Source organism: Lissotriton helveticus, chromosome 1_1 (assembly GCF_964261635.1).
Source record: "Lissotriton helveticus chromosome 1_1, aLisHel1.1, whole genome shotgun sequence".
Taxonomy (NCBI): Eukaryota; Metazoa; Chordata; class Amphibia; order Caudata; family Salamandridae; genus Lissotriton; species Lissotriton helveticus.
The window spans coordinates 235627868-235652160 of NC_136057.1; the positions used below are offsets into that span (position 1 = coordinate 235627868).

Below are 24293 nucleotides of genomic sequence, written 5' to 3' on the forward strand. Positions count from 1 at the left end.
GCTCATAAACCACCCTCCTCTGGCCGCAGTTGTAGTTTTGACAGTCCTATCCATGTATTGGTGCTTTTTAAATGCTTTACAGACCTATCTCCTAAGTAATGCTTGCCTGCTCATTGCCATCTGCTGAGTATTGAACAAGGGAATCATTTATTGAGACCTTGACTTGGCCTTATATTGTGTTTGTGGCCATATTTCTAATGGTAAGTCTCTACATATCACTACTAATAACCCATTTTTCAACATATACCTACTACAGCAGGGTGGCAGTCAAAACACCGATTGTACTAGTAATCTTAAATTGGTGGGCAATTTCAGAAAAAATTCTCGCTTAAAGGATGTGAGTGTCAAAGGATCATCCACCCTTAACTTTTGCAAAGTTTTGGGTAAAAGCTGAACATCCTCATGCTCTTATTTGGAAAGGTCTTACAGAAGCTCAATATTGTTTCTCTGTTCACGGGCTCTAGAAGGAGCATACTTGTGCAGAGTCCTTGATGCAGTACTATTCATTGGAATATAAAACATGTGTTTGGTATGTTATAAAAGAAAGAAAACAGTTGACGATTAAAAACATAAACTACTACACAATCCTTGTCTTATAGAGAAAGGGTCCCTTTCTGGAAAGTACACATTTAAAATAATGTAATTTAGAATTGCATATCATATTATTGTCATTTTGCAATAGTGTAAATAACCATTTACATCTGATTCTCCCAAGTATACCCCACTGGCAAAAAACTTGTGCAAAGCTGTATGATATTTGGAATCACTTTGCTACAATGATTAACTGCAGTTATGGATTGAGTTTAAAAATGTTGCATTTTCCTTTTACAGACATTTTGCAGTCAATAAAATTGAATTAATTTTATTTTCAGGGAGACACAAGCAGCCAGGTATCTGATACCCTACAGTGGGGGAAGGTCTTGCTTTAAAATTATAAGGTGACTCAATGTAATCAGGACACACTTGGCAAGACTTTGCTTGTCTTTAGCAACCTAATTCATTCTGGTCGTTGTAGTCTGTTCATTTTACCCAATCTTTTCGTCTAAAACACATGAAAATTATTCTTCCATGATGATATGGAGTGACTGTCAACCTTATCCAGATTATAATTCCCTCTCTACAGATATTGTTTGCCCACCTTGATAAAGGTTTTGTTGCAAGCGTCTTAAGTTATCACTCTCTCACAGAGTTACTTATTGAGCCTTGGTACGTATGCCACCCCAGGCTGGGGCAGTGATGCAGGTGGGGTGTATTAGAGAACCTTGAGTTAGGTGAGTGCTCCTCAAGCTCAATTAGGCACATCCGTGTGTAGATAAAACAACAACTTTTATCGTCTCCTCCACCACATTGTGTTTTATGCACAGGTGTATTATCATTGATAATAATAGAGGGACATATTTATTATGGCTTTTTGTTTCCCTGTGCCTTGAAAGGCGATGCAGAGAGGTGCCACACCTGAAATAATATTTATCAAACCATGTAACACCACCCTCATAGCTTGGTAAATCTGGGGCATATTAATCAATGGTTTGCATCGTTTTTTCACCGTGCGCTGACGCAAAATCTAAAACACGATTTATGAAGCCATGCAAGGCCACTTTGCATGACCCTGACTGGCTTGAAACATCAGGGGCCGTATCACATTAGGTGCCCTGGGGGACGCAATGGGCATTTGCACCCGCTTTGCATGCCCCTGTGGCACTTTGGTATTGTAGAAAGGGGGCAGATGCTTGTGCCTACCCTTCTATAATACCAATAGTGCTGTTTCACTTAAAGCGCCAGCGCTACCTTCAGAGCATGTTCTCTCATTTGCATAGGAGCGTGCCCTATGCAAATGAGAGAATTCCTTTGAGACGGCACCCATGCCGTATTTCAGACTCGGGCGCAGAGTCAAAGAAGCCCTTAGAAGGCGTACTGACAGTGCGCCATTTAAATGGTGGTACACTGTCAGTGCACCCTCTTAGAACAGCCCTCAGCAGGGGGCAGAAGAGGTCCTATGGACCCCCCAGACTTCCTGACTGCACCCACCTGCAAGGGGATCTCTATTCCCCTTTGAAAGTGCAGGCGGGTGCCGCCTGCACTGTGAAAACACATAACAGCTGCTCCATGTTTTCACAGAAATGCGCTGCCCCCAGGGCAGCTCGAGGTTGCAGCAGCCCTGAAGACAGCAAATACACCATAATGGGGCGCATTATCATTGCTTGCCCCCAGCCCACCTTTTAAAAAGTGAGCCCCGTGCAAACAATGATAATCTGTAATGCGGCGCAAGGAGTAATGCAGCACAAATCGCTGCATTGCATTACTCTTCCCTGGGAAGGCATTACATCGGCATTGTGTGGGTGTGTTCATGCAACTCCCATGGATTTTGACACATGCCCAGATTTACAATTGCTGGTAGACCTGGTAATGCTCCAAAATGCTACTCCTTCCCAGGTAAGGCATAGCGAGGAGAAATATCTTAATTTTTCCTTGTTACTTGCTCTTTCTATGTATGCTGCACTCTGCAGCCCTCATAGATATCCGAATATGCATCAGAAGATTTTTTTATGCAGGAAGGTGCACCTTCCTGCACAAAAAACAATACTGTGCAGGCCCCCTTGCACCATGGTGCTAGGGGAGGCCGTTGGTGCTAGGAAGTACATTGTGCACTAGCACAGGGGAAAGGACATGAATGCGTCATTTTGTAATAAATGGAGCCCATTCCTGCCCTTTCGCTGTTTTGCAGCGCAGTGCAGCAAGAAGACGTTCTGCTCTGTGGTGCGTTACTGTTACATAAATATGTCCCTAATGTAGTGCAAGGCTGCACAGGTCAATGCCCTGAGTTACACTGTGTGGTGAGGGCATTACATGAGTGGAGCATGGGTGTTCCCACAAATCCACCCAAAGCGAATAAAATAGTGTATTGACCTGGAGAGTTCAATACAAGGCAGGATTAATGAAATTCCTTTGCTACGGGAGGGTGATTCACCAGAGTTGCTTCTGAGACTTGGGAGGAAAAAACTATATCACATAGTAGATCATATATGGTTCCTCCTTTCTTCTCATGTAAGGGAAATGTTTTTTTTTCCCTTGTGATAATTGGGGCATGTTGTTTTAAGGAATAGTGCATTCACAGACACCTGCAGTGTGCTGACTCGTCCATGTATCGTATCTTGATCCAGATAGTGTAAGTCTTAAGGTTGCACCTTGAGAAACTATTAATCATCAAATTGTTTCTTTGTGCTTTAACCTGGATGGTCAGTATGTCTAAGGAACTGCATCTAGGTGTGTAAAATGTAAGAGTTTGTGTGTTTTTGATTAGTAGGGAAAAGTTCATTTTAGACTAGAGCAGAGCAGATTATGACTTTTTAGAGTACACTGCTGTAAAGTTAAATCCAGGAGAATTGTAAGTAAATCCAAGTAGAAGTTTATTAGGTAAGATCCATATACACCTCAGCCTGTTGACAAAGCTCACAGCTCTGTATGCATCACCCAACAGTCTCCTTTGAATATCAACATTCTAGATAGCAAGTGATCTGGAACCATGCAATTGCAGTGTTCCACTTCTTACTTAGAGATACACTAAGTGCTGCATACTACACACCTTCCCCAACAATATCAGAAGAGAACAAATGAAAAAAACATATTAAAACAACTTTAGCAAGTTACAATAGGAGACAAATATTACCATAATACATTTGATAAAACTATCATTAATTGTCTAACAGATTCTTTGGTTTAAATCGCAGTCTAGAGTTACACCGTCTTGGTGGGATGGTTGTAGCTTTGTTTCTTTCAGATGAAGATTTCCCTATGTCAACACTTTGTTGGCCATCAGTAAAGCACAAAGAAGAACACTTGGCAAATTCCAAATTCTGTGATCTTTGGTTTTAACTCCATTTTTGAAAACTATGATCACTTTCATAGGTGACAAATATTTAGAACCATTTGTAAAGAAACCTTTCCGAGGATTTGTTATCTTAACTATATCACCCACCTCAATAACTGTTTTTTAACAGCTTTCCTGGCATCATAGTATTTTTTGTTGTCTTGCATTCTCTCAATATCCTTTCTATTTTTGTCTTGATCATTTCTAATTTCTTGCAACCCTTGAGATGTGTTGAAAATCCAAGCAGGGCATAGCAACGTACAAGGTTTCCTTTTGCGAAAGAGTTCAAAGGGAATTTTCCCAGTGGTGGAATGAAGAGAGAGTCTGTAACCCCTTACTTTATTTAAGAGCTCTATTTACCAACACTTCTGATAAGAAAGAGAACGCTGGATGGTTTCTTTGAGCACTTTGTTGAACCTTTCAACAACACCGTTGGACTCTGGTTGATAAAGTGCTTACTTTTTGTGGATGATGTCTTTACCAGACAAGTATTCATTAATTTCTTTAGACGTAAACTGGACCCCGTTGTCCGGCAATATCATTTTTGGAAGACCCTCACTCTCAAAGACTTAATATAAGAACTTTATTATGTCTATAGTCGCCACTGAGTTAGTGATTTTCACTTCTGGCAACCTTGAATAAAGATCTATGAGTACAATGACATATTTATCCATACCTAGGGCCTCATTAGGATGGCGTCCATCCGCCACCCCCGTGGAAGAGGGACCGTCCGCATGGGCAGCGGCGGTCCCTCGTGGCGGTCACATCCTGGATCTTTAACCTTGCGGCGGGTGCTGCTTGAAGCAGCACCCGCCGCACGGTTAAAAAAGCATGTTTCACATTTACATGCACAAAGCGGCAGGCACCGTGCGGTACCTGCCACTTTGTGCATGCAAATGGAGGGGGTACCATAGGTACCCCCTATGTGCACCCCCAACCCCCCTTTACCCTGCCCCCAGAAGCAAAGGTCCACATGCTTTTCCACGGCGGAAAAAGCGCCGCGGAAAAGTATGTTTACTCATGCTTCCTAATTTGGCTGACGGTGTCTTGCAGACACCGCCACCAAATGGCCTGGCAAAACCCGTGGATCAGCGGCGGACGGACCTGCCATCCGCCGCTGGTCCCACCACATTCCCACCGCCATCCTAATCTGGCGGTGGGTGTTTGATGTGGCCGCGGCGGTGAATCCGCATCCTCCGGGCCGGCGGTGGCTTCCGCCGGCCCGGAGGATGCGGATTCACCGCCATCCTAATGAGGGGATGTATGACGGTACAACGCGTACCGTCACAACGCGTGCTGTTACAACGCGTCCCTTACAATGCAAGTCGTTACCACGACTTGCATTGGGGGCGCTGATGTCGAATAGTATAATTTACTATTCTAACACCAGTCCCCGTGGACACTAGGGAAGGTGTTGGAATAGTAAATTTACTATTTTTAATCTTCTAGCACCCTCCAGCGCAAGTCGTGGTAACGACTTGCGTTGTTACGGACGCGTCGTAACAGCACCGCGGGGAAACATCCGCGTTGTAACGGATGTTTCCCTAATGGGGCCCCTAGTGTGTTTGATGGGACCTACAATGTCTATCGCAATCTCATCCCATGGTAGTTTGGGTAATTTTCTTAAGACCATGGGTTGGACTCTGGTTTTGAGGACCTTGTCACACCTTGTGCACTCGACACATTCTCTAAAAGATCTTTCAATGCCAATGTCCATTCCAGGTCACCAGTAGACTTGTCTAATTATTTCTTTATTTTTTTATATACCTGGGTGACTTTCAAGTGTAAGGTTTATTAACTGGTCCCTTAAGGAAGTTGGTGGAATCAATCTAGTACCTTCAAGCAATATGCCATTCTGAAAAGATAATTGTCCTTTACTCGAAAGAACCCTGCTAAGACCTCACTTGTTTTATCCCTTTTGTCCCAGTTATTTTGGATGCAGTTAATGACTGACTGTAAAGTGATATCTTTGGAGAGTTCAGTGTTCCAGACTTCTACTTTAATCATGCTATTGTTGACGTGACACAACGCATACTCATCAAAATCATCAAAAATTCATCATCAGAAACTTCACTAGTTGAAGTATTGTCATCACTTCCTATGACAGTGAAGCGAGAACAGCAATCTGCTATATTATTTTTTCTCCTGGGACGTATTCAACACAAAAGTTAAATTCTTGAAGTGCCACTACCCATTTGCGTATTCTGGAGGAAACATTGTCTAACCCCTTTGTCCCAAATATTTCTCTAAGAGGCTTGTGGTCAATTTTAATCACAAAATCATTTCCCCACAGGAACTTCCTGAGTTTTCTCACGGCCCAGAATACTCCCAAAGCTTCTTTTTTGATTACTGAATAGTGACATTCTGCTCTTCTTAAACATCCGTATAAGAATAGAATAGTTACTTCTTTTCCATTCCGTTCTTGTAACATGACAGCCCCTAAACCTATGCCACTAGTATCTGTCAGGATTGTTATTCAACTGTAGGGATCAAGGCTTTCAAGAGAGGATGCTTCAGATAAAGGTTTCTTGATGAGCTTAAAGTCTTTCTCGCACTCCAAGTTCCAGTCAAAATTGACACCCTTTTCTAACAACAGTCTCATTTTGTAGATCTTATCAGCAAAATTCCGAATGAATTCAGTATAGTATTCATCCATTCCTAGAAATTTAAAAATCTCATCTTTATTTCAGGGGCTACTTAATTTAGTGATGGTCTCTACCAATTCCTTTTTAGGTTTGATCCCAGATCCAGTAATGGTGTGACCCAAATAATCAATGCAGGGAATATTAAATGTGCACTTCTTTGCCTTGAGAGTCAAACCTTTGTCTCTGAGACTACTCAATACACTTCTGACTCTGTCATCATGTTCTTGTTTGGTATTATCTTGGTATATTTTTATACCATCACAATCCTTCCAAACATGTTCAATCATTCTTTGAAAAACAGCAGCAGCTGAAATGAGACCAAACTGCATTCTTAAGAATTTATAAGTCCCGAACGGTGTTACGATTGCCGTTAGATCTTGAGATTTGGGGTGCAGTTTGATCTGGTGGTACGCTGATGCTAAGTCTATAGAGGAGAAAAACTTGCCCCCCCCCAACAGTGACAACATTTCGGCAATGTTAGGTAAGGGGTAGTGATCAACAACAACACACGTGTTAAGCTGTTTCAAATCAAAACAGAGCCTAGATTCTCCATTTGCTTTAAGTGTCATGACTACCGGAGCCAACCATTCAGTTCCCCCTACTTCAGCGATGATTCCCCCTTTTAACAATGTATCTAATTACATTTTCATTTTGTCTTTAACCTTAATGGGAACACTTCTTAATTTACCAATGACGAGTACAGAGTTTTCTCTAAGAATGATTTTATGTGAATAACCTACTAAACAACCCAAATGATCATTGAAAACCTCAGGATACTCACTTTCAGAAGGAGATATAAAATTTAGTGAATCACACAAACTTACACTAAGACTTATGTTATGTGATTTAGGTTCATGTACATCTTCCTTCAATCGTATGGAAGGGGTTTCATTGGGATCAAGGTTTACTTTGAGATCTCTTTGGAGAGCCCAACTTATTAAGGAACACCCCTATAAGAGACATACATCTTTCCTGAAGTCACATTGGATTTTTTAGATATTTTACCAAAAAAGAAACCAGAAAGATTAATGGGTTCACCTCCATACCCTCTAGCTTTGATGTCTGGTTTTAATAGTGTCACTTTATCAACTAGATGTTCATCATAAACAATTTTGGGAATGAGTGTGATTTTTGCCCCAGAATCAAACCTCATCTGATCAGGAATGGTTTCAATGAGAACAACATCAAATGGACCACTCTTTTCGCCATCACTGATAGCCATTATGATTTCTTCCGTGTCACAATCATTATCACAGTATATGTCATGAACTCCTTTCTTAACAGAACTACTACGACAACATTTTGATACGTGACCTTTCTTTCTGCATTTTTTGCAAGTGGCCTTCCAACCAATACAATATTGAAAATTTGCTGAATGCCCATATTCTCCACACCTATAACAATTACCTTTGAATCTATTAACTGTGGAATAATTTTTATAATTAATATTACTCTTGTTTTCATTCCTATAGTTGTTGGGACCTTTGTATGTCCGAGAACTTGTATTTTCTTCTTTGAAATGTTGGGAGAGTGGCTCTGATTCTCGTTTGTCTTTGGATTTATTCACTACGTGTACACCACTTTCTTTTTATACATACCCCTTCCTTTTTTTAAATTGTTCTACACAAGACTTAGTGTGCGCACATGATTTTGCTTTTGAAATCACTTCAGAGAGAGAGGGATTGTCTTTAGCCCAACAAGATTCTTTTGCTTTATCTAATAAACAACATAACATGAACTGGTCTTCTAACCTTCCTTCATAGTTGAAGCCAAAATTACATGTGGAATCATGTTTTCTTAATTCTGTAATATATTCTTCAACATTTTCATTAGATCTTTGCATATGTCTCCCAAAATGGTGTCTCTCTAAAACTGTGGAAACTTTAGGTAGAAAGTGTAAATCAAGTTTCTTTAAACAGACTTCATAATCATTTAGAGACTCTTCAGGGAGTATATCTGGAAGATGTTGACATGCTTCCTGTCCCTCTGAGCCCAAACAATGTAAAATAAGTGACATTTTTCGTTCCGCACTGAGCGAAACGCCACATAATCGAGAATAATGTGAAAATATATTTTTCTATTTTTTCCAAGGTATGGGAGGATCACCTGGTGAAGAAAGAAAAAACCTTAAAGGGTTAACACCACTTTCAGCCCATCTGATTTATTTTCTCTGAACTTGCCACTAAGAAAAGTGCTAATAATATAGTGAGCAAATAAAGCTATCTACAATGTAGTTCTGATTCATTTCTCGCTCAATCTACTTACCTACCTAACTACCTACCCACCCACCTACCTACCTATCCATCCATCCGACCGTCTGACTGCCTGCCTGCCTGCCAACCTGCCTGCCTGCCTGTCTGTCTATCTGACTGACTGTCTATCTGTCTATTTATCTATCTATCTACCTATCAATCTATCTATCTAGTTCTGTCTACTTTTCTTTCGTTCTTTCTCTGTCTTGCTGTAACTCTAATATTTGGCTTCATGAAGTCCCAATAGATGTATAAGGTGCCAGCGGGTGCCACCACTAACCTTAGCTTGACCTTTGGAACTTGAGATACAGTTCTTGCTAGCCCCGGTCTCAGACATAATGAGGATTGCATCCGAAAAAAAACGGAGACTCCAACTTCCTGTTTACCTTCAATATGTTCCACTCCCTGCACTTACATTAGCCACTAGGCAGGAGATAAAAAGCTGTGGAAGAGACTATTGAATATAGGCCGAGATGTTATAGGAGGTCAAATGGTTTCTGATGGCACTTCTACAACCACTGACATAGATTCACTAATGTTTCTTTACTCCCGCAGGAATTACACCCATTGTAAAATGATCAGAGAGAATACAACTGAGACGAAGGAGTTCATCCTGGTTGGACTTACTGAAAATCACCAGCTGCGGGTCCCTCTGTTCATACTCTTTACCTTTGTCTATGTCATCACCATCCTGGGCAACAGTGGCATTGTGACCCTGATCAGTGTATCCCCCCTTCTTCAGACCCCCATGTATTTCCTGCTCAGCAACCTGTCCTTTGTTGATCTCTGCTACTCATCTGTTATCACCCCTAAAATGCTTGAGAACTTCTTATCCATAAGAAAGTCAATTTCCTTCAATGCATGCGTGGCCCAGCTCTACCTGTTTGCAGTCTTTGCAACCTCAGAGTGCTTCTTGGTGACAGCCATGGCCTATGACCGTTTTGTGGCCATCTGCCACCCTTTGCTTTACACTACTATGATGAGTAATGATGTCTGCTCCAAGCTAGTGGCTGGAGCCTATGTAGGGGGCCTCTTGCCCTCTGTGGCCCATGCTCTATGTGTCTTCCTCTTCCCTTTTTGTAAATCCAACAGGATAAACCATTTCTATTGTGATATCCCACCTCTCCTCAAGCTTTCATGCAACCCTTCCTACATCAGCAAGGCCATTGTGTTTGGATTGGCTATATCCCTGGGACTGGCCTCACTATCAGTAATACTTACCTCCTATGTGTACATTATCTCTGCTGTAACGGGCATCAGCTCCACAGAAGGAAAGAGCAGAGCATTTTCCACATGCACGTCCCACCTCACTGTGGTCCTCCTCTTCTATGGCACGGTGTTCTTCATGTACATGAGGCCGGGTTCCGGCTCTTCCGAGGATGTGGACAAACTCTTCGCAGTATTCTACACTGTTGTATCCCCCATGCTGAACCCAATGATTTACAGCTTGAGGAATACTGACGTGAAAGCGGCACTAAGAAAAGTCATGACATGCCTCATACAGAAATTCTGATAGACTAGAGCTTCAGATTTCACATTCATTTTAATGTATGGGTGTCTATCCCTCTACCTTTAGCATTTCTTGATTTTCAGCTGCACATCAAACATTGGGGAGACAATAGGATTTGTAATTGTCTTTTATGTGACTAAACATGTAACTCATTCTTTGGTGGTTCCTAATGTCAATAGAGTGTTCTTTCAGCACATTAACTATGATTTGTGGGAAGGGGTTAATTGTGGTTGAAGATTGAAGAGTTCATGTTTCCAGTTGATTGCATACAAGGAGACTGCTTTCACAACAGGATGGGCTGAAATGCCCCACTCATGCCCTCTTTCTCCTAGTCCAAATGGGACTTACTGCTGTGTAAAACTGGTTTGAACATGTTTGAAGCGGAAGATTTAGGGATCCAGTCTGACCCTGGGATGGTGGTAATTTTTATTTGCAGATGTACTGAAAACCATTGCAATAGTATACAACCGGCAATAAAACCAAGATTGTGCATGGATTAAAAAAGATAATAGCAGCAGTTTACTTAAGTAGTTGTACCAGCTAGACAGATTTAAAATGGGTCACCGCATAAATGTAAATGTACTTCATTTTAATAATAATTCATATTTGTAAAGCACAAACATATCACCCCCTTTAAGGCTTTCAAGGTGCTGGGCACCGTCAGGGAAATTAGGAGAGCTTTTGTTCTGAGTAACATGATGCTGAGCTGAGCTGCCACTGGGATCCAAGTATGAGCCCTGTGCTCCTGAGTCAGCCAATCTGGCCACTGCGCCACAACTCTCCCTTAAAAGTGCCAATCAAATCAATAAAAGCAAGCTTTGCTGATATTTGAAAACATGACCCTGAAAGCTGTATCTTTAATTTGAACAGATTCACCTATTCAGACCAACTCCTATGTGTGTGTTGCTGAAATGTAGTTGGTCCTTACAAAGTATGTAATATGAAGACATTAGTTGGTGACTCACAACACTACTGCAATCCCGACTGCAGGGAAAAGAAAGGCGAAGACAAGATTTGCGTTCAAACATAGCTTGTGCATTCCACCGAGATTGGTCACTGGCCCCTTTCTTATTTTTATTAGTGTTCTTATGAAGTGTGCTCCCAAATGCTTGGATGATCTAGACAGATCATTTAGAATAACCTGTATAACAAGCAGAGTTGTTTTATGGCATGTGCAAAGTTGGCAATGGCCCAGGGTCCCACACTACGTGGGCCCCCATGAGAAAGTGATCCTTCTCTGCCTCTCTCACCTCTGTCTAGTCCAATATTTCATCCTCTCTCCTTCTCTCTTCCTATCCTTACTTCTCACTCTTTACCAACTGTCATCTTAAAGATTTCTGGGGGTCTCAAATTGATACATTTCAGTGTTTTGTGGAACAACCCACTCCTGCAAGTTAGGTTAATGTATGCTTGGGTTACCAGAATGTGGGTAATAAAATTCAAAGCTGTTCCGATCAGGGGCACCCAAAACATGTCTTGCCCAGGGCCCCAAAGGTCTTAAGATGACAGTGGTAGCATTAGCAAGTCTTCAAGTATTGTGGTCCATCAGGAAGAAAAAATATATTTAGAATGTTACAGAACCTCCGTAATTTTCCATCAAATCAAAGATGAGTGGGGATGCATGTTCAACTGAATGACCCATAGGAAAGGAGTGATCTTTCTCTGAAGTGGTTCTCTTGGCTGGTTCACTGAGACCGACAGTAGCTGTTTGGTCTATGGCCTGAAAAAGCACCTACAGCAACCTGTGCTTTTTTTTGTCAATCTAGTCTCCAATGAGCTCACAGAAAATGCTCAGGAAAATACACTTTATTCCACTAGAATCCACAAACATCAGTTTCACAACATCATAAACAAATGAACACTTGGAGTTAATCTATTAAAACCTTACTGTACTTGTAACCATAGAGGAAGCAGGAACGTTCTTGAACTTTCAATACTTACCAGGGCACCACTCTTGGGGCACATTTGTTAACTTTTGGAACAACACAGTGCAGCAACCACAGTTACTCCTCTATGTTGCATCAAAGGGAGAGAAAAAACAGTGCCATATCTTGTAAGTTCTAGCACCGTTTTTCTTTTCCCTTGCTCCGGCACACATTAGGCTGCCTTTTCATCATTGCACACACGGTTGCACTGTATTGTCTGCCTTCTGTGAAGCATTGGTTTTGTACAAAAATTAAGCTTTAATACCTTTCCCACTTTGGGAAGTTAGAAAAATGTAGTGGGTTGTAGAATTTGTTCTAGCATTGGAGGCATGCGTTATTATGCAAATTCCTGTCTCGTTACTAGATAAATATTTCCATCAAACCACATGCGTGGCTGCCCGAGAAACACACATGAAACACCCCATTGGGCTACTTTGCATTGCTTTGGCCAACTTTCCAATGCAAATCATGATTTCATTGTAAAGGAAATCAACCACCACACTTTGAGGCAGGTTTGTATTACAAAAGTTGTGCAAATCTAGCGCAAAGTGTTAGTACATCAGGGCCCTATTCAAAGACATGGGCAACTCATCCTTCAAGAGGAGTAAGGTTAGTATAAAAATGCCATTATGCTCTTACTATCGGAGAACAGTCTGACCCTCACATCTGTGAATGTAGGGACCTAGTAACTTGGCCTTTCTGAACCTGATATAACCTGTGTGGGCAAATAGAAAACTTATATCAAGTCTCAATCACTGCTGCTGTTCAGTAAGGATGTGCACAATTTTTTTTTTCATACTGAGTTGTATGATGTTCCAGATAATCACCGTTGATGGTGTGTACCAGGGTTCTCCAAAGTCGGTCCTGGAGGGCATAATTCATGCCAGAGTTTTAGCATATTCTCATTCAGTAAAATGTGTTATGTTATGTTATGTTATATAGAGTTTTATTAAGCGCTCAGCTACTCGAACCAAGAGTGTAGTTACCTTAAAATTCCAGCATGGGTCCGGCCCTCCAGGACATACTGTGGAGAACCCTGGTGTATAAATTATTATTTCCTTATTTTCTTCCATATATACTCAAGCAAAGTTGTTGGACTTGGCCCTTCTGGCAGGTTCACCCCTAAACTTTTTGCTTTTTATGGTAACCCAGTGTTGGTGATGATTTTTGGCTTCTGCGCACTTTACCACTGTGTCCCAGGGTAAAGTGCGTGCGTGTAGTAGGGTTGGCCTGCCCTCCCATAGGAATGCATGGGGAATGTATGTGTCCATGTTAGTTCCTGATGCGTGGGGAGTGCAAGCTCGAGTTTGGTATGTGCGGACTCGTGTGATTAAATGCTGCGCGATGATGTGTGCGGCGTGAATGTGTCTAGTGTGGAAGTGCCACTTCTAGTAGTTGGTGTGCCTGTGCAGTAAATGTGCTGGCTTGTGATTGGCTGGAGCTGGCTGGTGTGCCAGGCTCCAGGAGTCAGGATGGGTCTGCCCCAGTGGTGAATGGGAGATCTGCATGTTAATGTGAAGGAGGGGTGCACTTGGGACCTGAATAGGGCTGATCTTTCCACACACAATGCTGGCTCCGCCCCCTGTGGTGCGTCTAATGTCCCTTGCCTGGCCAGTGAATGGAAAGGGTGGCTGAGCACAACATAGTGCTCCAAAACCAGTTGCATCTGGTTTTTTACCTTAACCCTGCACCTAAGGACAAAGGAGTCCTGTGTATAAGAAGGGGCTGTGACCCCATGTAAAAGGTTCTCTGTTGCTGATCCTACTTTGAGGGGGGCTGCTGCTGCGGGGCTGCAGGAGGCCCACCACTGGGGATTGCCTACCTGCCTAGGAGGACCCTGTGAGCTGGCCCCTGGGCCCAGCCTTGCCCCCCACCCCTCCTGCCTTCCTTACCTGCTGGACCTTGTCCCTGGACATGAGGGACTTCGGGGGGCCTGCCAGTGCCTAGGGAGTGCTGGCCTCCCCCTGAAAATAGCGCGTGACGCCGCTGGTGTGGAGATCCCTACATTGAGGGATTCCCCGGAGTGGGGATCCCACTTGGGTTGCATGTTATCAAGGGAGGTGCCCACCCTGCCTTTTTCCTCGGTAATTGTTAGGCACAGGAGCCCACCCCGCTCATTGTCGCGTTTCCCTTTTGTTGCGATTCATCTACATCCGTGGGAGCCTACCCCTCTTGGGCCGAATGATAGGTTTTTATTGAAGAAACGTGTGCCCACCCCGTATTGCCGCCAAACAAGCCACCGAGGAACTCCCCCGGGGCCGCAGCACTGCCCGCAGCGACCCAGAAGCGATGGGAAGGCGGCCGGAAGTACCGAGCGCCAGAGCAGGAGCAGCGGGAGCCTACCCCGCGCCCCTGCGTGTGAGGCAGAAGCCAGGTCCTCCCCACCGGGGTTCCCATGAGCGAGGGAGAGCCCCGCGTACAGCAAACCAAGTAGAGGAGAGGTCGGCGGCCGCAGCGTCGGAGAGCCCCGAGGAGCGGGAGCTCTCCTGCCACAGCCGCCATGCCGGTGAGTGCGCAGAGGCTGAATTGAGAGACGGGGGCCATCGGGGCACATTGCTGGTGCCCGCCCCCCCTCCAGTGGTGCTGACTTGCTGGTGGGGCAGTGTCCAGGGTAGAGCGGCCCCGGCAGACAGCGGGCCACTCCCCTAGCGAGGTTCCATTGTCTTTAGAGCCCTGAGAAGCTCCGAGGCATTTCTCCGAGCTTGAGGGCTCCAACCAGGCAGCAGAGCTGCTTCGCGAGCCGTGAGAGGCTCAAGGGCATTTCTTTTATTTCAAGCCGCAGAGGCTCTGTGGCACAATTTTACTTCGAGTCCCCCGAAAGGGACTCCAACGTCTTTGGGGGCATTTTGGATTGGTAGAGTGGCCCCGGAAGGCAGCGGGCCGCTCCGACCTTGCCCCACGGTTGTTCTTGAGCCCAGCGAGGCTCACGGGGCCACAAGTGTTTTGGTGGCCAAAGCCTGCGAGGCTCCTGCATCCAAGGGGGCAGTTTGTGTTCAGAGCCCACGAGGCTCTACCGTGTTGTTCCCATTGTCTCCACAGCTACCCAGCACTTAGTGGGCAGCTGCTCCGTTTAGGCCCCCCCTTGACATTTTGGGACACAGGGCGTTTCAGCCCCAGAGAGGCCAGTTGGCCTGGGGATAGTCACAGGTTGTGGCCTATGTGATTTCTGCGCAATTGTGTTCTTCCTGCACCTCTGAATGTGTTTTTATGCATCATGTGTAATGTTTTCATGCCTATACCCCTAAATGTATAGTGATACTTAGGTGGTTGTTCTTCCTAGTATAGGTGTTGCTAGTGAGGTCCTGGTTCCCTGCGTGATATTTTCCTAAGGTGGTTAGGGTTGCGTAGGTGGTACTTACCTCTTACCAGTGGTTGCTGTTTGTGTACTTTATTTTGTATTTGGTGCTACAGTTATTATTGTCCTATGTGCTAAGCACTATTCCTACTAGAATTATTATTCCTACAAAGTGCTATTTCTAACAAGTATTCTAGTTCTAAAAAGTGATTATTCCTGGCAGGGGTCCATGTGGCCCTGTCCTGTACATACATCCCCTTTAAATTCTGCCCATGCCTGTTGGCACATTGTAAAGTGTGTGTTTTTATCTAATGTGTTTGGTATAATACAAAGGCTATTTTTATATATAACCTTGTGTGGAGTTTCCTTTGTGGTGGGCCTTGGATGTTGTTGCTGGGGGTGCGTGCGCAAATACTTAACTTACATTGCCTCCGGGATAAGCCTTACTGCTTGCGTCATCTTGCCTAGAGGGTGAGCAGGGGTTATCTTTGGCGTGTAACTCCCTTGCCCTGACTAGAGTGGTGGTTTCTGCCTGACTTTGGCGCAAGCCTTAGCCAACCAGAAATCACATTTCTAATAAAGGTTATTCCACATTGTAGCAAATGGATTCCATTTATTTTTCCCCCGGTATTTTATTTTATTTTGTCTCCCCTGTTTTGAACTACACTGTGAGTAAGTCCCACTAACTCAGTCTCGCTTATTGTAAATTTGTGTTAACTGTACTGAGTGTGTTATCTCCCAGTGTCTGCGCTGCTAGAGTAAGAGGCTCTGGGCTGATTACAAGTGAATCAGTGAGAACACAAGCCTACCATCTTGTGCAACCCATCATCTGTGCACAGGTAGCCAATCGCAGAGGGGGCTCTATAGGGAATGGTACTGGCCTGGGGTATGCCTTATAACGTGAGTGGGCATTCATAGTGCAGGTATGTAGTGCTTATCGAATGTTTGGGGTGCTTACACTGTGTAAATATTATAAGCAAAAGGTGTCCTAAAGTACAGGTTTGAGCAATTGAGACCTACAACGAGGTACAGAATTTGGTGATAATCATGAACCCCACGTGTTAATTTTCAGTCCCTAACATCCCACATCTGCACCTTAAGCACTTTCAGATTTGTCACATTTCCCTTGCTCAGCTCAGAATTCGATTTGAGGTCTTTGTTCCCCCTCTGGTCCAACTTAATTACGTTTCTCCCCAGCAGAGCAATCAAAGGTGTACTCACCCAATAGAGCAAACAACAGTGCTCGACTTAGTTCCCAGAAAAAGGAAGAGGTGGGGAGGAAATATACATCTGATTATCAGCTTGTCACAATGCATGTGGGACAGGACTGCCCAGGTCCACTGGAACAAAGGATAAGGGCTAGACTTTTTGAAGCCAATACAGAAAGGGCTTGCCTTTTAAGTTTTGGTATGGTGGGATCAGGCAACTGTCTCATCAAGGGGCAGAGCCAAGGCTCTCAGTGTAGCTCTTTCCACAGACAACTTGTAGTGTCCATATTGTTTTATTCCAGAATGGTGTGCTGGAGGGTTGCAAACCCTTCCTATAGGGATAGCTGGCTGGGAAGACACTGGACCTTGGACCCACAACAGTGAACGGATTCCCACCTGGAAGAAGTCACTGGATGCCCTGCAAGATTGGGCTGAACGAATTTAACTCCCGCGGACCCCAGGATTAGGGTGTGTCAATTCAGGGCCAGTTAGTGGTACTGGTACCTTATGCCCTCTGAGGAATAGTTTGGAATGGACTTGCTGGGGCACTTTAGGTGGTTCACATCAACATCTATGGACTGACCCTTTAGTTCCACTAACCCACTGGTTTTCCTCAAGACACCAGGAGGCTCTGGGACCTGGGGAGAATGTTGCAGGGAGGGTGTTCTGCTGGCTGGCTGCCAATTGTCTGCACAAAATGTCTCCACAAGCAGGTAAAGTGCACCATGAGCCAGGTAGAGGCTTTCCAGGCAAAGGGAGCCACAAAGTACAGTTTTCCTCAAAATTAAGCCTTTTCAGAGGCCTGAAGATAATGGTGCTGATGGGTTGGACTACCCACCAGGAACAATATAAGCACAGAACTTGGTAAATCAGCTTTATAAGGCCAAAGATATCCCCCTTTAAAGCTAAGACCTCTGGGAAACAGAGCAGAGATTGAAGTGATTGGGCTTTTTCGCCTTTCAAGGAAATGCCCACAGGGAGGGCCAAGCCCCCAGCGTTTGACGCAGCAACTTTTGAAAAGACTATGTCCCCCTTTCTGGGGGAGGAGGCCTGCATTTGGCTCCCTCGCCTGAAGCAATATTTCCCCAGGTGGCTCCCATTTCCCAGAGGACTGACACATATATTTTACTGCTTCTTGGCAGGGCCTCAAATTTACATTTGGTGCTTTGGGGTGGCCCAAGAAGGGTGAGGCCACTACCAATTTGTGTGGAATGAAAAGAGTGCAGCAGCTCTCCCCAGAAGAATAGTTTAGGAACTAACTCTTCTTCTCCCACGGAATTGGTTCACCTGATCCCGGCAGAGGATTTGCTTTGTTTTAAGTTTTCCCAGACCTGGAGCTTTTGTTCTTGGGCTCTGGAAGGTGAGGACCTCTTTTGGTTGCTCTTTTAACTGCAATAGCAATAACAGTACAAAGATAGTAAAAACAGAATTAAAGAGAGATTTTTTCATTATTAAATACTTAATTTGAAATATTGAGAGTTAACAATGCCATACTTGTCTTTATGACAAATGCGTTTGACTATTGGCACTGTGCCATTGGTTTTAATGGTGGTGTAGTGTTGAAAAAGGACTTGTAACTGCTTTTAATTATATTATGACACCCTGACAAAACCGGTAGGCTTGCCCTGTTTAAAATGGCAACCTATTATATTGTGCATCTGGTGTGGAGTGTATTGTGATTGTAAGGTTCAGGACCCGTCTACTTGATGTACATATTTGTAATTGAATGCATATTGTTGTGTAGTATGTGTATTGTACTTTTCCTTTTTGAAAGAAAGAAGCACTAACAGGACAATAATTTATTGAATGTTGTTATGTGCTAGCGGACTGGTGTTACTATTCCACACCAACCCCCTTGAATAAGCTTTGGGCTGCTCTGTTCTACTACCCTGAGAGACTCAAGGACTGCAATGGGGAATTTGGTTCCCAATTCACAATGCATTTGCAGACTCACACCCTTCGCAACTAATACCCCAATTTCTTACAATGATTGTCAGCGCTGGGATCAGTAGTATCCAGTTCCAGGATGCATTGATAACATTTCTATTTTGCAGCACATAATCTAAGCTTTAATACACAAATATGGGGAGCGCAAGGCGGCTCTGAGAGGAGTTCAGTGGTTTGGTTGTGTGAGCTCAAGAGTTTGGAAAGGAATGCCCCAGCACATATATTTAAAGGGAACATACTGATTAACTGGGTTTAGTGTGGCCGAATTACATTTTTTAACTCATGTGTAGGTGAGGTAGTCTTTCACAAATGGTTTCCAGGCCATAGAATCCTTTGAACCACAACACTACACACAGTAGCTCAATATGAAGAGAGTGCTTCTCTAAGGGTTTAGCAGTTGTGGCAAATACCCACACCACAGGTTGGGAGAAAGAGGAGACCCTGCTTCCTTGGGTGTAGGAGCTGATTTGCAGATCTTAAAACAGTAGTCCAAGCACTTGTGATATCCAAATTAGACTATGGCAGTGCTACCTTTGTGGGCCTTCCAAAAAGCAAAACCGCTTTAGTGAAGGCTACTTTGAACATGGTTGCTAGGCTCATCACCAGCTCAATACAAAGAGCTCATCGCCCCTGACATCCAATCCCTGAAATGGTTAACCTATGAGGCCAGTATCCAACTCAAAATAGCCTGTAAGGGCCACAAAGCGCTGCATCACAACACCCCTTCTTACCGGCCTCAGAAACTGAATCTATCTGGCAGAAACAGAACTTCCAGAAGCACAAGTTCCTTAATAACTAAACCACTACAATTTAACAGAAAGAAAACCTAAAGCCAATATTTTTCTGGAATGTCTGGTAAAATTTAGAACTCGTTTTCTCTGAAGACCAGGTGTAATCCCGCCTCCTACTTCTTTAGATAAGAAGTAAAACTTCTACTAGACACAGATATCTCCCACATTAAGGCTATTCCTCGTTCTCCTCAAACACAATATTTCCCGGCGTGTGTGAGGCTCCGTCTATCATATCCCTTCCAAATCTTCAGATCTGGGCTGTTTGCCAATTGCCCTACCATCTACATACCACCCCGACACCTATCAGACTCTACCCATGGCAGCACTTTGAATGACTGTGTACCTGCTCTGTTCTTATGTTAGTTTGACCTTATTGTTTGCATATGTAACATTTTTACTGCATGACCTACTCCGCTCATATGTACATAGCATATCTTTTTGGTGCATAACTTTATTCATTAATATGGTAAAGTACTTTGTCACCCAAAAGGTTCATGTTCAAGCTGCATAAAACTTTAAATAAAATTAAAATAAATTAAAAAACTGGCATCTCCAAGAAATGTACACGCTCGTCATGGGCGTGGCAGATTTCACATGAGAGAGCACATATTGAGCCATTCATTTGCAGAGATTTTCCTGCTATTGGAGGAGGCCAAAACCACTGACAAGGTAAGGTGGATGAGTATATACAAAAAATGACCCTGCACACCTCAGAATTGATAATAATAAACAAAACAGTATAGATGCTATTTATGCATATGATCGTGATCACTCCAAAAGTTCTCCCAAGAATTCCAAAGTCAAAGTTCTTCTTTAAGCAGATTCTTTTTATTCACAATTGAGGATTTTAAAACCAATAGCCAACGCGTTTCGTCCGTGGCCGGACTTCTTCAGGGCTACATTTAAAACACAAAAATATATATAAACATATTTACATCAGGAAAAATATACTCCTTTTCAACATTAACCATACAGTTATTTAAAAAAAAGTAGGTCAAGAAAGACCAGACATTCCACAATAAGCATGTGTTAAGAAATAGACCTTGAAATTTTACTTTTCCTCTTTTCTCAGGGAGAACAAAATAGCATGTCTTGCACTAGGTATATATATAACGCACATGTTTCAAAAGATATTTTGGTTAAAAAAGGATTTCAGAACAAATTTCACAATATTTTAACCCTTTTAGTTTTGCGAATATAATCAAAACGGTGTATCTACTCATTCATGGTCGGTTGAAAAATATACACAACCTACAAATTGGTTCAATTGATCATCAAGTACATAATACCTTTTTTTTCTCGAATTTTCTATTTTGTACTGCTTCACAATGGTCTTCACACTTGAAATTCAAATATCCTGTAAATGGATATTTGAGATCTTTAGTATTTCAAACAGTGATTATTTCTTTGTTAAAGTGTTACCCCTAACTTGCTTTTCCATCCTTCATCATATTGATGGATCACAAAGGATAAGAACACACTGTTGGGCAATCATTACTAAACATGAGCGTAATCTCTTGGCTAGAAAGTTTAACCAAACTATGGGAGTCCAAAAAGAAAGCTTTGATCACTTACTTCAAATAAATAAGAGGAACATATATAAGAGATACACCACGTTTTCTGATTTTCATCAAGGTAAGGCAATTGTTAGCCTACAAGAAAAACAGTTTATAAAAAATATTTACAAATACCCATGAATTTACATATTCTATTTACATTGGTTAGAAAGATTTCTATACATAAGTGGTTTGAACCACAACTCATTTTCGATTTGTATTTATTATTGTATTGTGGGGTCCTATTAACAGACTCACCGACCCACTTACATAAAATATATATATAGGCTGATTCATTATTACAATTCCCCAATTATTTGTAACTAATGGGAAAATAGACGGCCGCCATCTTTGAAAACCTTCGTTTGTAGAATATATAGTATCAAATAATTGATGGCGAACTCTTAAACTTCCCCATGACAAAAGGGGAAATTTCCATAGTTAAACTTCACAAATCATTTTTGTTCTACACTGCTCTTTTTAAGTGGATACCAACTATATATGTTTCATCCGATTCATTATTATAATTCCCCAGTTGTTTGAAGACAATACGAAAAATAGACGGCCGCCATCTTTGAAAGCCTTCATTTGTATAGTATACAGCATCAAATAATTGATGGCAGACCCTTAGACTTCCCCATATCAAAGGGTGAAAGTCCATAGTTGAACATCACAAATTATTTTTGTTCTACATTAACCCTTTTGAGTGGAGTCCCACTGGTAGATTTTCTTACTCCCTCTTTACAAAACGAGTAGTTTTTACAATTCCCGAGTCTTTACTTAGTGGATAAATATGGTAAAGTACTTTGTCACCCAAAAGGTTCATGTTCAAGCTGCATAAAACTTTAAATAAAATTAAAATAAATTAAAAAACTGGCATCTCCAAGAAATGTACACGCTCGTCATGGGCGTGGCAGATTTCACATGAGAGAGCACATATTGAGCCATTCATTTGCAGAGATTTTCCTGCTATTGGAGGAGGCCAAAACCACTGACAAGGTAAGGTGGATGAGTATCCAGTATTAGTGATACCTCTAGGGTTTTTGCCAGGACGGTGGAGTGGTCCCGACAAATATTCCCAAAGTAGGGGTGCCAAAAAAAATACTTGGTTGTGAGGTCAAAGCAGATTATCTGTTAGAAAGGGGAGCTATACCAGGGTGGCCCATGGTGACTAGTTGCTGTGGAAGCTGATAGTTATTGAGGCAGGCTGTGTAGTGGTAGCTTCTGAGAAGATAGAGGAATGCGAATGCGTGCCCTGGTTTTCCCAGATGGGCTGGTGAGTAAGAACCAAAAGAGTGTGGTGAAATTGCTGGATTCCTGAGATTGGTTACCGATGCACCCTGAGATTTCATGATAGGGTAGACAATAGCTTGAATATACTGAATTATATCATCCTAGATCTTGAAGTGGCAGCTGTGGTGATGCCCATCTTGGTGTTGAATCAGTTGGTCCTGTGTGATCAGACCCTATGGACACTTTGAGTGTGGCATCCTTAGGTTGCGGCCCTGTGGCACCTTGGAAGTCCTGGTTTGCCTGGCAGCTACTTGGCAGGTGGTGGCAGCTCCTCAACTGAGTGAGGTGGAAGGCAGCAGTGTGCCTACAGAGTGATGTATCAAATTTCAAAGAGGAATTGTTAGGGTACCTAGGTGGTTTCCACTTTGACCCATTGGAGGTTGGAAGTTGGCTCATTGTGTGCCTGGGTGAGGCATTCCCTACACAGTTTCCAGTGACACTTCTAGTTGACCCGATGTTGCTTGGGAGTCCCTGGCTGAGGCACATGTACACGTTCTCGCGGAGACAAGTGGACGAAGGAACCCAAAGTGACTGTCAGGGGAGTACTTCAGTTTGGGTTAGGAAACTCAGTCATTCACAGTCACAGTCACTTAGTTAGGAAACCTAGTCATTCTACAAGGTATTTGGAAGCTAAATACTCCAGTATAAATTATGTGGGTAAGGGTCAGAGGTACTGCTTCTGTATCTTCAGGGTGTATTGACTCAGATGAGAGAGGGTTATATGTTCCTCAGAGGAAGAACAGTTTTTAACTCGATAACCAGGTTTGAGACTTGAGACAGGGCTTCACAGAATGCACTTTCTTCTTTTGGCATTCACAGAATGAACTTACTACTTTTGGTATTCACAGTTAGGATTTTGTCTTAAGTCTGTCTTAAGTTTATCTTAAGACAAACTTAAGACAAAATCCTAACTTCTGTGAATACCAAAAGTAGTAAGTTCATTATGTGAATGCCATAAGTAGTAAGTGCATTCTGTGCATACCAAAATAGTAGTAAGTTTAGGATTGAGTCTTAAGTTCATTCTGTGAATCGGGCCCTGTGACTTTAGGCATGGGAAGAGAGTCCAGCTCCGGCAGCCACCAATTGTTGTCCCAGAGATGGGAAACTCTGCCTAGTAAGAGGATTTCTGTTTTAGACAAATTTAGCTGAAAGCAATTCACCCCCATCCAGCCCGCTATGGCTGACAGATCCTCCTGGAATTTAGCCACGTCCTCGCTAGAGTCCTTGGTGCAAGAAAGGACCAGTTGCATATTATCCGCATATGATACCAAAGATATGTTACAGGTTTTGGCCCAAAGGGCCAGCGGACAAACATAAATGTTGAAAAGGGTCAGACTTAGCACCGACCTTTGGAGAACACCACAACACGGAGAATATGTCTGTGAGCGGAAGGGAGTAGAGATGACCTGGAAGGATCTGTCACGCAGGAAGGAAGCAAACCAGTCAACAGCTCTACCTTTGACACCGATCTCATGCAGCCGATTGATCTAGATACTATGTGAGACTGTGTCAAAGGCAGGGCTGAGATCAGGTAGAATAAGCACTCTCATAGTGCCTTCATCCATGGAGGCTCTTAGTTGCGCCGATACAGGTAATAAGGCTTTCTCTGTGCTGTGCTTGGGACAGAAGCCAATTTGAGATGGATCCAATAGTGAGTGAGACTCCAAATACTGCATCAATACACCGTTCACATAGGATTCGGTTACATTAGCTAAAAACGGCAATAGGGATATCGGGCGACAATTCTCCGGCCTTTAAGCATCTAATGAAGGGTTCTTCGGGAGGGGGATAACTTTAGCATGTTTCCAAGTTTGCGGAACCTCTGAGTTGACAGGACAGAGAATAATAAGATCCAGACTGCTGGGAAGGATGTGTCCCTGATGTTTAACAAACAATTCTGGTTTGAGAGGGTCATCGTGGGACCCTGATTTAAACTTAGTGACAAGTACCTTGAGGCAGTCTGTAGTGATAGAAGGGAATTTGGACAGAAAATGGGCCCCATT

The 24293-nt window shown here is 43.0% G+C and overlaps 1 protein-coding gene across 1 annotated transcript; it reads left to right on the forward strand.

The window, feature by feature from the left end:
- The first annotated feature begins 9339 nt into the window (after positions 1-9339).
- Positions 9340-10278, forward strand: LOC144761215 (olfactory receptor 5B21-like). The gene has a single exon (XM_078646699.1). It carries the CDS (start codon positions 9340-9342, stop codon positions 10276-10278), a length of 939 nt encoding a protein of 312 aa, XP_078502825.1.
- Positions 10279-24293: the final 14015 nt, after the last annotated feature.

Excerpts from the sequence above, each read along its gene's own strand:
- LOC144761215 (XM_078646699.1), top strand. The coding sequence starts at position 9,340 with ATGATCAGAGAGAATACAACTGAGACGAAGGAGTTCATCCTGGTTGGA.